The 12,948-nt window shown below is 43.3% G+C and overlaps 2 protein-coding genes across 4 annotated transcripts in view; one reads left to right on the forward strand and one right to left on the reverse strand.

The window, feature by feature from the left end:
* Window positions 1–1,133: 1,133 nt before the first annotated feature.
* LOC115905459 (basic proline-rich protein-like) lies at window positions 1,134–1,586 on the reverse strand. Its single transcript, XM_030951759.1, has one exon. It carries the CDS (start codon window positions 1,584–1,586, stop codon window positions 1,134–1,136), a length of 453 nt encoding a protein of 150 aa, XP_030807619.1.
* SHOC2 (SHOC2 leucine rich repeat scaffold protein) overlaps window positions 1,227–12,948 on the forward strand; it is a 60,675-nt gene continuing 48,953 nt past the window's right edge. The window contains exons 1-2 of one of the 3 annotated variants that reach the window (XM_030950860.1): window positions 1,227–1,364; window positions 2,094–2,244. The gene's annotated coding sequence lies outside the window, so the exon portion shown is untranslated. Of the gene's footprint in view, window positions 1,365–2,093; window positions 2,245–9,692; window positions 9,763–12,948 lie in introns of all 3 variants that reach the window. The other 2 variants (XM_030950862.1, XM_030950861.1) reach the window with 2 other exon arrangements.

Raw genomic sequence — 12,948 nt, forward strand, 5'->3', positions numbered from 1 at the left:
TCCAGCATTTATTAGTAAAAGCCCACATAACCACATTGAAATGTCTGGTTTGCCAGACTCACACAAAGGCGATTGGCAGAATTTTGGTATTTGATAATTGAATGTGAATAGCCTTGTTTCACTGAAACTAGTCCAGATGATTGCCAAAAGTTGTAAAAAATCTGGTGGAAATAGCAGATACTCAGATCTGACTACCTGATGTGGTTCCCAAATTTACTCATGGTTTTGATTCTGCTGAAGTAGCTGCTGAATGTGAGCCTGTGGGCCCAGTCCAGACTAGCAAGTACTGAGATCAATTAGTAGACTCCTATTAATTTGAATGTATTTAGAAATTATAAATTTGAGATGCTACTGCAGTGCAGAATCCATCAAGGCTTGAAAGGGGAACTGATTGCAACCACCTGAGAACTTAGCATCAAAAAGCTAAACCTTTCTCAGCAAAATACTGAAAGATCTGTTATAACAAGTCGTCAAGGAACTTGCTCTTGAAGCCCATCCTAAATGAAAGGGCGACTGATGGCAGGTGCTCTGTCACACTTGGGTATATTTGTCTACACAGAGGTGTGGCTGTCACCTTCTGGTATCCCTTGCGAAGGCTGCTTGGTTGGGCTTAGCCTGAGCTGTCTGCTACAGGAAGAGGAGTCAGCATATTGGTCCGAGGTTACAGTAGCTGACAGCTGGGGATGCTCCCGATTTTGTCTCAAAAGGAGACACGGGGATGTCGCGGTGCCCATTTCTTTGGCGGAGTCTCAGCAGCTAAAGGCGCCTTGCAGCAGGAGCTGAGCCCTGAGCGCCCGGCACTGAGGAGAGCCGCTCCACACCACCCATCCCTCCAGAACCCCGGGTCCTGGCTGCGCTGGGGGCCAGCTCGCCATCCAGCGGTTGGAACGGCAGGAAAACACCTCCTGTTTGCTGTAACACTTCAATGAACTGCACTGGGTCACCGACCGAGTTACGGGCTGCCCTCCGCACCGGGGACATCCCGGCAGCCCTGGCCCGACGGCAGCTTGCGGCGGGGTCTGCGGGGCCGGGCACCCACCCAGGGACCGTCATGGGACAGCGCAGGGGAGCCCTGCCCGAGCCCCGCGGGGAGCCGACCCGGGCTCCGGCCCCTCACGGCCACGCACGGCCCCTCACGGCCCCTCACGGCCCCGCTCCCACCGTCGCCACGGGCAACGCGGCGCTTCCGCCGTAACCTGGAAGCGCTCGGTGTCCGCGCTCGGCGGGCCCGCCCCGAGAGCCGCGGGAGGGCCGTGGGCGGGCGGTCCCGTGACGGCTCGGTGCGCACAGACGGTGGCCGGCAGGGCAGGGCCGGGCGCGGAGCGGGTGCCGAGCGCGCCGCGGGAGGATGGCGGAGCCGCACGGTACGGGGCGGGCGGGCCGGGGGCTCGGCCGGGCGGCGGCTGACAGCGGGCGGCGGCCGGGGGCGGCGGGAGGCCGCGGGCACAAAGGCGGGAGGGCCGGGGCGCAGGTGGGGGCGGCGGGGCGGCCGGCGGGGAGCCCGTGCCCGCCCCGGCGGGCTGCCCCGCCCGGTCCGCGGGGCCCGGCGCAGGTGGGGCGGAACGGGCCGGGCCGGGGGCGGCCATCGCCCCCGCGGGGCTCGGCCGAGGGGCTGCCGGGCGATGGCAGCGACCGCCACAACAACAACAACAATAACAACAAAAAGAAAGGAGGAAGCTCCGTCTTACAGCCTCACCTCTTCTCCTCGCTGCCAGCTCTCGGTGCCGGGAGCTGGCACGGAGAAATTGAAGCGAACTGGCGTGTGTGTAGTGGCGGCGGCGCTCCGGGTAATGATTACCGGCGTGCGGGTAATGATTAGCGCTGCCTCTGCCCGTGTCAGCGCGTCCCCCACCCTCTCGCATAGGCGTGAGGCTCTTTTCCTGTTTCACCCGATGTATTTATTGTGGCAGTTCTGATGCAGCCACAGAGACAGAGAACCTCGTTTCAAAAGTCGTCGCCTTCCTGTCTAGCCAGGTGATTTTCCCGGTATTTAAAACAGAGAGGTGTGACAGAGAAAAGCGGTGTGACAGCTTCCCGCGTATATTTGTGGCTGTAGAAGGCATCTTCACCGAGTTGTTCGTGTCTTTTCCTAGGAAATGCTCCAAAAGCTGTAGTAACCTTAGTAAGGTGAACGGCCGCGTTGACTAAAATTGCGACTGGGCGTGAGCTGCACAGCAATTCAGCAGAACTGAAGTTTGGTGAAACTGTGTTGCTGCTTCGCTTGTCCATCCTATTTAGGAACAGGTATGGACGTGGAATAAAACGTCACGGTGTGTGAGAAAGTGATTGTGAAGTGCTGAAATAGTACTGGTAATCTTTAAGTTGTGCTTTTGAGATGGGACTGTGGAAGCATTGAGTTGTGCACATGTGCAGACTTTTGAGGCAGAATATTAATGATCAAGGAGTTGTATTTGTGTGTATTGTCGTTGCTGCAGTACTTGGTGGGGATTTTTTTGACTGTCAGAAGTTGAGATGGTTTTGGTAATCATTTTAAGTGTCTTAATTTTCTACTGTTTCTTGTTTGCGTGTTTGACCTTTTATATTGTTCTTTTCACCTCCTAAACTGTGTGTGTTGGTTTGTTGTTGTTGTTTTCTTTTAATCACTAATCATGATGATATACTTCTGTTTATAAAAGCAAGGGCTTAAAGTAGGTGGTGGTCAAATTAAATCATGCTTATTTACAGCCATATTTCAGACATATGTTGTATGGTGATCTTGATACAAACTTAATCTGGTTTTGGGAAAGATTTACAGTATCTTATGAATTTGTTATTACACTACTGTGCATACATTTTAATTTTAGTAACACCCTTATCATCTTAATTCCCCTTGAATGTTTTGGATTTCACTATTTTGTTTTCTGTGTAATTATTCCTTGCTCTGGATGAGTAAAATGGGAGATAATCTTCCTAGTTTGAAGCAGTGTTCCTTTAATTTTAGGCTGTTTGTCGGCCATCAGCATTTCTGTACATGTGGCAAGGCAAAGCATGTATATTAGGCAAAACTAATTTTATATGTAACCTTGTAATACACAAAGATGATTCCAGACAAAGCTCTCCTTGTGTCCACAGCCTTCCTTTGAGGAATACTGAGGGATCCTCAAAGAGGATGCTGTCTTCTTCCACGTCCCTCTGTGTGCTCTTTCTAGAAAGAATCCTCAGCATTTTTTGTTTGTGGTGATGGCAAGGGAGGGTCCATGAGCAGTTCTGGTTGTGAGTAGCTGCTGTTCCCGGTGTAGTTTTTCCTGGTGCAGTTTTTCCTTTCCAGCGTGGCATATCTGTAGGGCGGGAGGGGCGTTCCTTTGTTATGTTGACACTTTAATCGCACTGACGGGTGTATTCTCCTCCAGGAATTTTGTGTGATTGAAGGGATTCCTTCAGACGAGGAATATTTTCTCCAGCTGTCTCCCTGCGCCGTTAGCCCGTGCGCAGAGATTAATTGCTCGGAAGATCACTGCTGTGCGTGTGCCTTTTAGGAAACCCTTGGATTGATTGTGACTTGGCTGTGGCTTTCTAGAAAAGCATGTTTCTGCTGGAGCAGCGTGTGTGTGGCAGTCCTGGCTTGTCACCGTGAGCCGGCAGCTGTGTCCAGTACCCGTGAAATAGGTGGATGTAGATGCTTGTGTGTGGGCACGGTGCTCATGCATGGTAATTGAATTGGGGCTGTCAAAGCATCTTCTGCATGTTTGAAATAAGGATCACATTCTGTGTTCCCTTCTTCACAAGGCTGAGGAAACGCAGTAAATAACAAAGCTCTGTTTTGGGAAGGTTTAGTATGGTAGCAAGGAAATAAAACTGCCTTAAGAGACCTCAGTGGTTCCAAAATACCACTGTGGAGAATTTGGGTGGGTGCTAGGAAGGAGCCATGTCTCTCTAGGAGCGGGTTCTCATTTCGTGTCTTAGGAAAGACGAAAACTTCTGTGCACAGGAGGGGAAGGCAGCGTTGTCCCTTCCCGTGCCCCACCACAGCCCCTGGGAAGGCTGTCCCTGGTGCCCACCTTGCCCCTGCCCTCCCCAGCGCCTGGGTTTGGGGTATCTGTGCCGTTCCTGGCTGCAGGAAAAGCTGCTGCCGTGTCCTCATGTCCAGCCCACCATACCCTCCCGTTCAGCATGGCCAGTGGCATCTCCCGCCCAGAACACTTCGAGGCTCATTGCTTTTGATTTTAATTTTCAGTGGATGTTCTTTTAATCGAAGTGAGGCTTGTTTCTCACTCTGTTGTCGTAATACCTTGTATTTATTTTTACTGCATGCAACTGCATCTCAGAGGAGATATTTCTGCCTCTCGCTTTTTGGCGGGTTTGTGTGTGTGTGTGTGAGAGGGCTGTGGAGGATGCCGTAGAGAAGATTAAAAAGCCAGTTACAGCTGATGGAACAGATAAAAAGAACTCTCGTTTTCGTGGAAACTGTACGGGCCGACATAGTCTAGTCTGTTTGATACAGTGGTCTTGCTGTGTTACAAAATGGATAAAATGTAACAGGTTGATATAATAAGCAAGGTAATGTTTGCTGTATTAGCCATTGACCTTAATTCGCTTGTTTTTTGCTGCATTGCTTTACCTTGACTCTGTTGTGAAATATGCATCACGTACTATTATAAATCTGGGAATTCTCCAACATCAAATTTGGTTCAATAAAGGCATTTTCAGGATATCCAGGTCTCTGGATGAATAATGAATTTTAATTACTAAGGTTTTTTTCCCATCGTTAACCCCCAGGTAATGTATCTTTTGTATAGAATTTATGGACAGTTTATAATTTCTTTAAAAAAAAGTGAGTTTGTGCCGTGTGGTGATTTTGGACAGTTTTAAGATTGTCGCAGTTTAAGAGGTGCTTTATCTGTATTGCTCTACAAGAGAAATGAGAGAACAGAGCCCATCATATAATTGCAGACATGCTGACTGCTGTGAGGATATATTAAGAGGCTGTGAATTGGTGTAGATAAATACTAGGATGCACGGTCAAAGAACTTTTTAAAACAATCTGGCTTGCCTGTATACTTGGTTGTTTTAGTATTGTTTTACATTGAGGTGTACATGTTGGGGAAAAAAGGTAAATACTTGAGTCTATTAGTTTGCTTTTTGCTTTCTCTACAAAAGCATAGTCTGTTCTCAGAGTGGATGTGCATTAGATCCTGGTTTGCACGCCTGCCTCCCTTTCTGTCTCAACCAGTGCTGGAGAGCATTGTTTTCTGCCACGGGAAAGTACATACCCGATTTTTATGTACTATATTTGAGCCAAGTTGAAAGTTTGCTGCTGTGTGTTAGTGGTGCGGGGTTTTACCGGGAGGAGCAGCCCTGGGGACCGAGCTGTGCTGTCTTGTGAGACATGAGGCTGGTGCTCGCATGGAGTTGGTTGTAGCTCTCACCTTTGCTGTGCTAATCATCTGCGTGCTTTTGTGCCCAAGGACGCTTCATATTCTGAGCGTGAGCCAGAGGTGCGCTGCGATCCGGCAGGCACTATTTCCATGGAGCCCTGTGGATCCCGTAGATATTGTATCCGGTTCAGTGGACCTGCCTACCCTGTGGTCGGAGGCTTTTTGTTATGCATGCATCCTAATTGTTCTTTCTGTCGGCATTGTGCGCTGACTGAAGGGGCTGTGCACCAATGCAGATAGCCTTTCTAATACCTTCCGCATTTGCATTATAATGGCTGCATAAATATTGCAGCACATCTCAATTCACTCACTGCTTTGACTGCTGGGCTTTAAAATAGGTTCTTTCTGTAGCACAGATCTTGTTCGTGGTTGGTATTGCTTTGGAGAGGGGTTCTGAAGTGCATCCCTATTAAATAGTGAGGCTTGTTTGTGATGAGGTGCAATTTTAACTTAGCTATGTTCTGGTCTCCCACTGCTTTCAGCCCACAGGTTGATACATGCACTTGGAGGCAAAAAAATTTCAAGCTTTAGCAGTTTTTCACCAACTATTTCTAAACTCACTATATTTGGGGTTGCAAAACATGTTTGCTTGAGGTTTTGTTTTGCATTAATTCCAGAAATCCTATGGAGGTCTGTGAGAGTATTTCCTACATAAGAAATGTGAAACATTGTGCCACTGTCGTTTTGGTGCTGAAACATTTGTTGACTTACTGAAAGTGTCGATACAGGGATGTGACTGAAAGCAGACACTCTTTTTGGGGACTGGTGGCAGATTGCCATCACCTGTCTGTCAAAAGTTTGCTTTACAGAGTTGTTAAACAGAACAGTGATTACTATCACGTACTTGACTCTTAGTGATTAATAGATGCGCAGAGACTGTTTAATATCATCACAGAATGCAGCTTTTCTTGTGGCTATAGACTTGTTATTAATGCAATGTGTCAAATTTTGGGAGTGGTAGTACATGAAACTGGTGTTTCTATTTTTTGGCTAATTTGTTCTAATCCTAGGGTTCACTCTGTCTTCTGTGTTTTAGTGTATGAAAACTGCAGCAAGAAAAGTATGTTTAAATCAAATGTTAGGGTTTTTTTAAATATATCTGATGTTAGTAGCTTGTCACTCTTCCCCTTGTTTGCACATATTAAAGCAGTATGAGTTATTCAGGTTAAGGATATGCAGAATGAGTTTGTTGTAAGAATTAAAATTACAGAAACGGTTTTCTGAAACAGTAAGTGATAGCATTGTAGGAATCCTAAATTTACTTAGGACTTCTATATGATGATGGATGATTCACTTACGTATGAAGTATTCTGTGTAGTGCTGCAAACAACATATGTATTACTATAATACAGTACTTTTAACACTTATCCTGTCAAAAAATTGTGTCTATTAGAAGTTTAGAATAACTATAGTGATGGGCATGAAAATGCAAGGTTAAATAGTGTCATGTGAAAGCATAAAAATAATCTTGAAACTCCAATACCTGTGAACACTAAGCTATAGTGTATCTATACTTAATGTACAGATATATATGGATTTTAATTGCCTATTAGATATTACAGATAATGTTGGTTTAGTACATCAAGAAATATGGCAAAACCACTTCAGGATTTGCAGTTGTATTTAGATCTGTGTTTTCAATGTCTCCATGCTAATAGAAATTAGTAATAAATCAGAAATTGAAGAGTTGTTTCGTGACAGTTTGAATGGTCAGAACAATCCATTGGTCTGGAATGTTGTCTTAACTGGGAAGAAAAGTAAGTATATTTATTACTTTTATGAAGAAATACCTGACTGGCAGCCAAAACAACCAGGGCTCGATATTTGTTTGTGGGGAGTCAGATTTCTCTCTTTTCCTTTTCCTTTCTCTTGCCTGTGCCCCAGCCATTTAAATCTTGGCAAATAGGGGATTTTGCTTTCTCTTTGTTATGAGACTTCTGTCCTGTGACTGCCAGTAATGGTGGTCTGTGTAATTGTAGCATGTGAACTGTCCAGTCTCCTATATAATAAGATTCCTGACTGTTGTAAATTTTTTTGATGCTGAAAGTTATAATCTGTTTTGTAATACACAGCATTAATCGTGGTTATTGAGAATTGTCCTGGGAGGAAATTCTCATGTTGTGTCAAAAGGCTCAGAGCAAAAAAAACGAAGAGCTCTTTTTTACTATTTCTTAACTGTTGCTTAGACTTTTCTTTTATAAACAAAAGAAACCTATTCAGTGTGTCACAACTTAAAGCTTATATTGCATAGTAGTGAAGGTTGTAGTAAATCTGTAGATAATTAGCTGAAGCTCTATGTACAGTGCAACTGCAGGTGCTGAATAAAGTGCATTGTGCTATGGAAAGGTTCAGACTCTTAGCTTCCGTCTTCCTTTTTTGTTTGTGTTAGACCTAATCTAGCATCATTGCATCCTCATGAAAAAAAGAACACCTTGTAATCTCTCCCACTGCTTTTCTCCAACTCAACACCCCCCCAGTCAACCTGCAACTGTCCAAGGCAAAGAAAAAATTGAGCAATCATTATTCTCTTCATTAAATGAGAAGTTGTGTTTCTGAAATTGTGGTGTTGGAGTTTTGTGCTTTGTTATATTCCCCTTCCCCCTCTGCTGCAGAAAAGCAGAACTATGCATTTCTTTTAATTCCAAGGGATAACTGCACAGCCAGGAGTCTTCTGCAGATTGCTGCAAATACCAGCTCCTGTTTAGAAGCATGTAGTTACATGGAGTCACTGTGTGTAGCAGAGAGAAAATGACTTCACTAGCAAACTATATGTCTCCTGGGGGCATCAGGTGGCTTAATATGTAAACAAAAGTCCACTGCAGTCAAAAATAGATCTTTATAAAAAGAAATAGTGCAAAAAGTGACCTCCTAAACAAGGAAGTGGAGGGCTAACAGAGAATTCATCTGTGTAGTCCTGCAAAATGCTGATCATAGCAGAGTATGAAGGATTTACCATGAAATCCCATTTTGCTGTTTCTTCTGATGTACCACTTAGAGTACATGACTTTTAAAAATGGTACATGTAGAGAAATGACTGTACAATCAAAGGGTCTAAAGCCAAGAATATATAATATGCATAATTTGGAGTGATTTGCACAAATTTCTTATTGAAGGGATGTATGGGTTAAATGAAACCTCAGCTCAAATGTTCTTGTTAATATGTTAAATTGTGACAATTACTTTTCTAATGGTTCTTCAAATCTGATGGCTATTGTTCAGTACTTATAAAACCAAAAATATTACTTATTAAAGAGAATGTTATAACAGTGGCAGTTGCATGAGCTTTATTGAATTGAAAATTGTAGATTTCATGAAAAGGGAAATTCGTCTTAGTAAATAGCACTAATGAAAATACCTGGGAGCTTGTTTTAGTGCAGCAGATTTTGTTTTGTTCTGTTCATGTCTTTTGGACTCTCTGACGGTGTGCAGATGATCACAGATTTCAGGTAATCATATTTGTTTTTCACAGTGGGCTATGTATTTGCTTTTGGGAATACTCAAAAAATTGTTTGGCAGATGTCTTTATAGCATATTGTGTGTGGCAGGCCTAGCTAGGAGGGAAAAATGTTTAAATATTATACCTATGAGTTGTAATACAGAATTTAAATACAACAAGATGGATTTTTCCCCCCCCCGTGATTTCATCCATAAATTTATTTTCTGTGTTTTAGGTCATCATTAGGGACATTTTTACAGTAGCAATTTCTCTTTTCTCTTCATCGTAAGAAGTCTTTAGATAAATCTTTTTAGTTATTTCTTGCATTTGGGCTGTATCCTGTCTTGTCTTTTGAAACTTATCTCTTTGCAGGGCGGCTCTTTGGAGAAGCCCTAAGTCATACCCAGCTATCGAGGTTTCAGTTACATGTTCTCACTGTAGTATCATGTTTTCTTCTTCTAAACTGAGATGCTGTTTATTGAACCAATTAGCTGCTGGGTGCAAGCCAGAACTTTCTCCTGAAATCAGAATTAATGAATAAACAAATTCCTCTGGAAGGATTCCTGTTCTCACCGGGCAGTGACAGTTAACGTGTGACAGTGGCACTGTTTGTGTCCTGTCACCTCAGTGCCTGTGCGTGTGTCTGGGTCTGTACTCAGCCCTGCCAAAATCCGTGGGGTGAACTTCTGAGTATGGATCACAACGTTCACATCACATATTTGATGGTATGTCTGTCTTGGGCTGGTTTTGAAACCATTCCAGCTCTTGTGTAGTCAGCAGATGGGATGCATACGCCTTCATTAGCAAGCAGTTAACTCCGCTGCTAGGGCTGAGTTTCCATCACGCTCCGGGTCTCTGACTTGGCTCTTTCTGCATTCCAGCTCCCACTGTTTGTTCTGCTGTCTCCAAGAAGAAATCGACAGGAGCGTTACATGCCCCTGCCCTCCTGTGGTAACGAAAACCCAAATGTTTTCCTCAAAATCAGGTTGTGTAAAAGTAAAAGAGAGAGAGAGGAGAACAAGGAACTAGATTTTCTCTTCTGGAGCAGCTGCTCACATCTCAAGATGTGCATTTGCCTTTGGTGAGATGTTCTGCTTCAGAAGCCCTGGAAAAATCATAGTAATTTCTGAATTTGCTGTTGCAGTATCAAAAAGACCTTGTAGCCTTTTATAGTCTTGAATAAGCTTTCTTGCCTTTATTTGTGATGTGTACTATCCCTTTTGCATTAGAGAAATTAAGGCACAAATTACAGGGAAGAATTTGACCAGCAGCAATGGCAGTGGGATAGCTCTGCCTTCCCTCCTGTGAGCCATGGGAGCTGAAACCCAGTCCTAGGACGTGGCTTGGAGGCACCAAGCTCGCCATGGTTGAGGAACAGAGGTGGATCCCAGCCTCAAACTCCTGACTCCTCCTGGCCAAGTGGAAGGTGGAGAAAGGCAAATGGGCATAAACCCATGGCTGCAGTGAGATCTTTGTTTGGAGGGTAGTGTGTGTCATCTTTGAATGTACAGTGTGGTAACAAGTAGTCATGTGGTCTGACAGGATCCTGAGATGGTTGTAATCTGTATGTGAACTCTTATTTCTTAATGATCCTCTGTATTAAGAATACTAAAAGAAAGATGCTCTCAATTTCAAAGCTTGTAGTGTATATAAGCTATGGGCTTACACCCTCAGTCTCTGTAGGCAAATCTTTGTGTTGTTCTCAACCTGTAAAGTCTTGGAATAGGAAATCTGTGTTTGTCACAGCTTTCAGTCCTGTGATTTTCAGTGTCTACTGAAACTGGTTTGTTTTGTTTTTTCCACTTAAACCTGCTTTATGTTAGCAGGAAGACTTTCACAGTTTGCATGCTGTTGGTTCTTTGGGCCAGCTTGCTGTCTTTCAGAAGTATTTAATATAAGCTGATCAGTTGTATACCATGGTAATCTAAAAGTATCCTTGAGAGCTGCTTCTACTGATTTTTGCATTGCTTTGTACTTTTACAGCATGATTTTTGCTCCCTCTTCATCTTTGAACTACATAATTAGTTGAAATATCTTCTAACAAAAAGAAATGGTCCAGAATAAGTTTTTTTAAATCTTGGCTGGAAATGTCTTATTTTGTGACACAGAAACAAGTTAATGCAAGGCAGAAGGGTGTAGAGAACATGAAAGGTACTCATTGCTCCTGCTTGTCTGTATTCCCTTATCCTGAGGTAACGTGAGGTATCCTGCCTCCATTCATCTTAATGCACACATTCAGGTATGTGTGCATGCCTGAACTTTTTCCAGGTCACTGCTATGCTTCCACCATTGGATGACTCTGTTTGCAAGTCTAGAGGTATAAAGTTTTCTAACAAAAGCAGGGGGAGAGAGCATGGAAAGTTTGTATGTGAGTGCACTTTCAAATTGCTGTTTCTAAATGGAAATTAGTGATGATTTGAACTCTCTCATGCACTTTTCCAGTGCTAGAGCAGTGACTTGTCATGTGAGCAAAAAGTTCTGCTTGGGTTGTATGTGACTGTAAAAGCTCATGGACTGAATTTCAAGTTTTCTAGGTGCAGAGTGTAAAATTACTGCTGAGACTACTTAAATCCCTTCCAAGACTAAGTTTTCTTTCCTGTGTAAGCAACTTTCTCAAGTAGTGGAGGGTGAGATCAGTAACAGCTCTGGATATATCTTAGTTATTATTTTTATGTAAATTCAGTGTTGTATAGCCTGGTTTGTAACTAAATGAGGCTAGGAACTCAGGAGCTAATTAACAAGTTTTCATTTGTGGGGTTCTGCTTTGATGGATCTCCCAGAAGTACTTCAGGTGTGTGTATATATTCATCCACTACAAATGTGCTGCTCTTCAGTTACCAAAACTAAATGGGCAGAACCTGATTAATAGAATAGAATTAATTATGCTGAAAATAATATTTTCACCAGTTTTTGACCACTTTTCAGGTAGCTACTCCAAAATAAAGTTATTGATGCATTGCAGAGATTATTAGTCCAGAATCACATCATTTAGGATTCATTTGGATTCTCATTTTCCTTGCTGTCAAAACTCTTAATTACCAGCTAGTGAGCACTGTAAGTTCTCTTGTCAGTCAGATGTGGGAGGCTGGTTGTATGGCCCTTTTTCTGACCTCCTCTGATCATGGACACTTTTCATCCAAGGCTGCTGCTTGGTTTTGATTATTAGTATCACTATTAATGTGCAGCTTTTACCACTGGCTGGTGCTTGCAGCCAAATGTAAATAAAATATCCCAGCTTGAATAGCAGTGACAAATGAAAGCTTAAACAGGTGATCACAGAGCAGAGTAATTAGCCAGTGCAAAGAAGTGGTTCTTTTAGGTCAAGCTTTTCATTTGCTTTAAGGGTCACTTGCCTTAAGGGTCACTTTTCAGTATGAGGTGCTCTGATATGCTGACAATAGTTGTCATTATACCATTATAATTATATATGCATACATATATATATATACACATACATATAAAGGTAGGGGGGAGAATTACAGAATCACATTGCACTTTGTGCAGTTTACCAAAGTCACTTGTGGATCACTCCCAACTTTGTTTTGGTACTTCTGGTGAAAACTAGTGGTACTTGAATTAAGTAATGTGGCTTTTATGCAAACCTCCTAATATTTGAAACAGTATCTAGAAATAATAAGTAACAAATGGAGAGCTCCTGATGATAATACAGATGAGGAAGATATTTTAACTGGAACAGATGGTATTTTTTCAGCCTAATTTGGATTTGCTGTGTTATCTCCCTTTTTATTTAACGGTCAGCCTTTTGTATCTCTATTAGCAACTTCATTTATTGTATATGGAGGCATGACTAATGTGTTGGAGCATGCAGGGCAGCATGGCTTGGAAGCAGTCCACAGGCCAGAACTGCCTTTCAGGGCACTGATTTGCTTCCTATTTCTAAAGGACAGGTGGAAGGGCTATTTGGGCAATAAATACTTTGGCAATGAATTTTTTCTTAGATAGCACTTTGTACTCTTGTCTAGACATAATGGTAGCGTGGCTAAAGGATGAAGGGCACAGACAATTTTCTAGCAGATTTCTGCAGTTATGGTATGTTATAAATATGAGAAGAAGAGGACCCATAGAAGCATCCGTTGAAGATACCACCTTCTTCTGGAGAGAGATGAAGAGCTCCTG

This window comes from Camarhynchus parvulus, chromosome 6 (assembly GCF_901933205.1).
Source record: "Camarhynchus parvulus chromosome 6, STF_HiC, whole genome shotgun sequence".
NCBI lineage: Eukaryota > Metazoa > Chordata > Aves > Passeriformes > Thraupidae > Camarhynchus > Camarhynchus parvulus.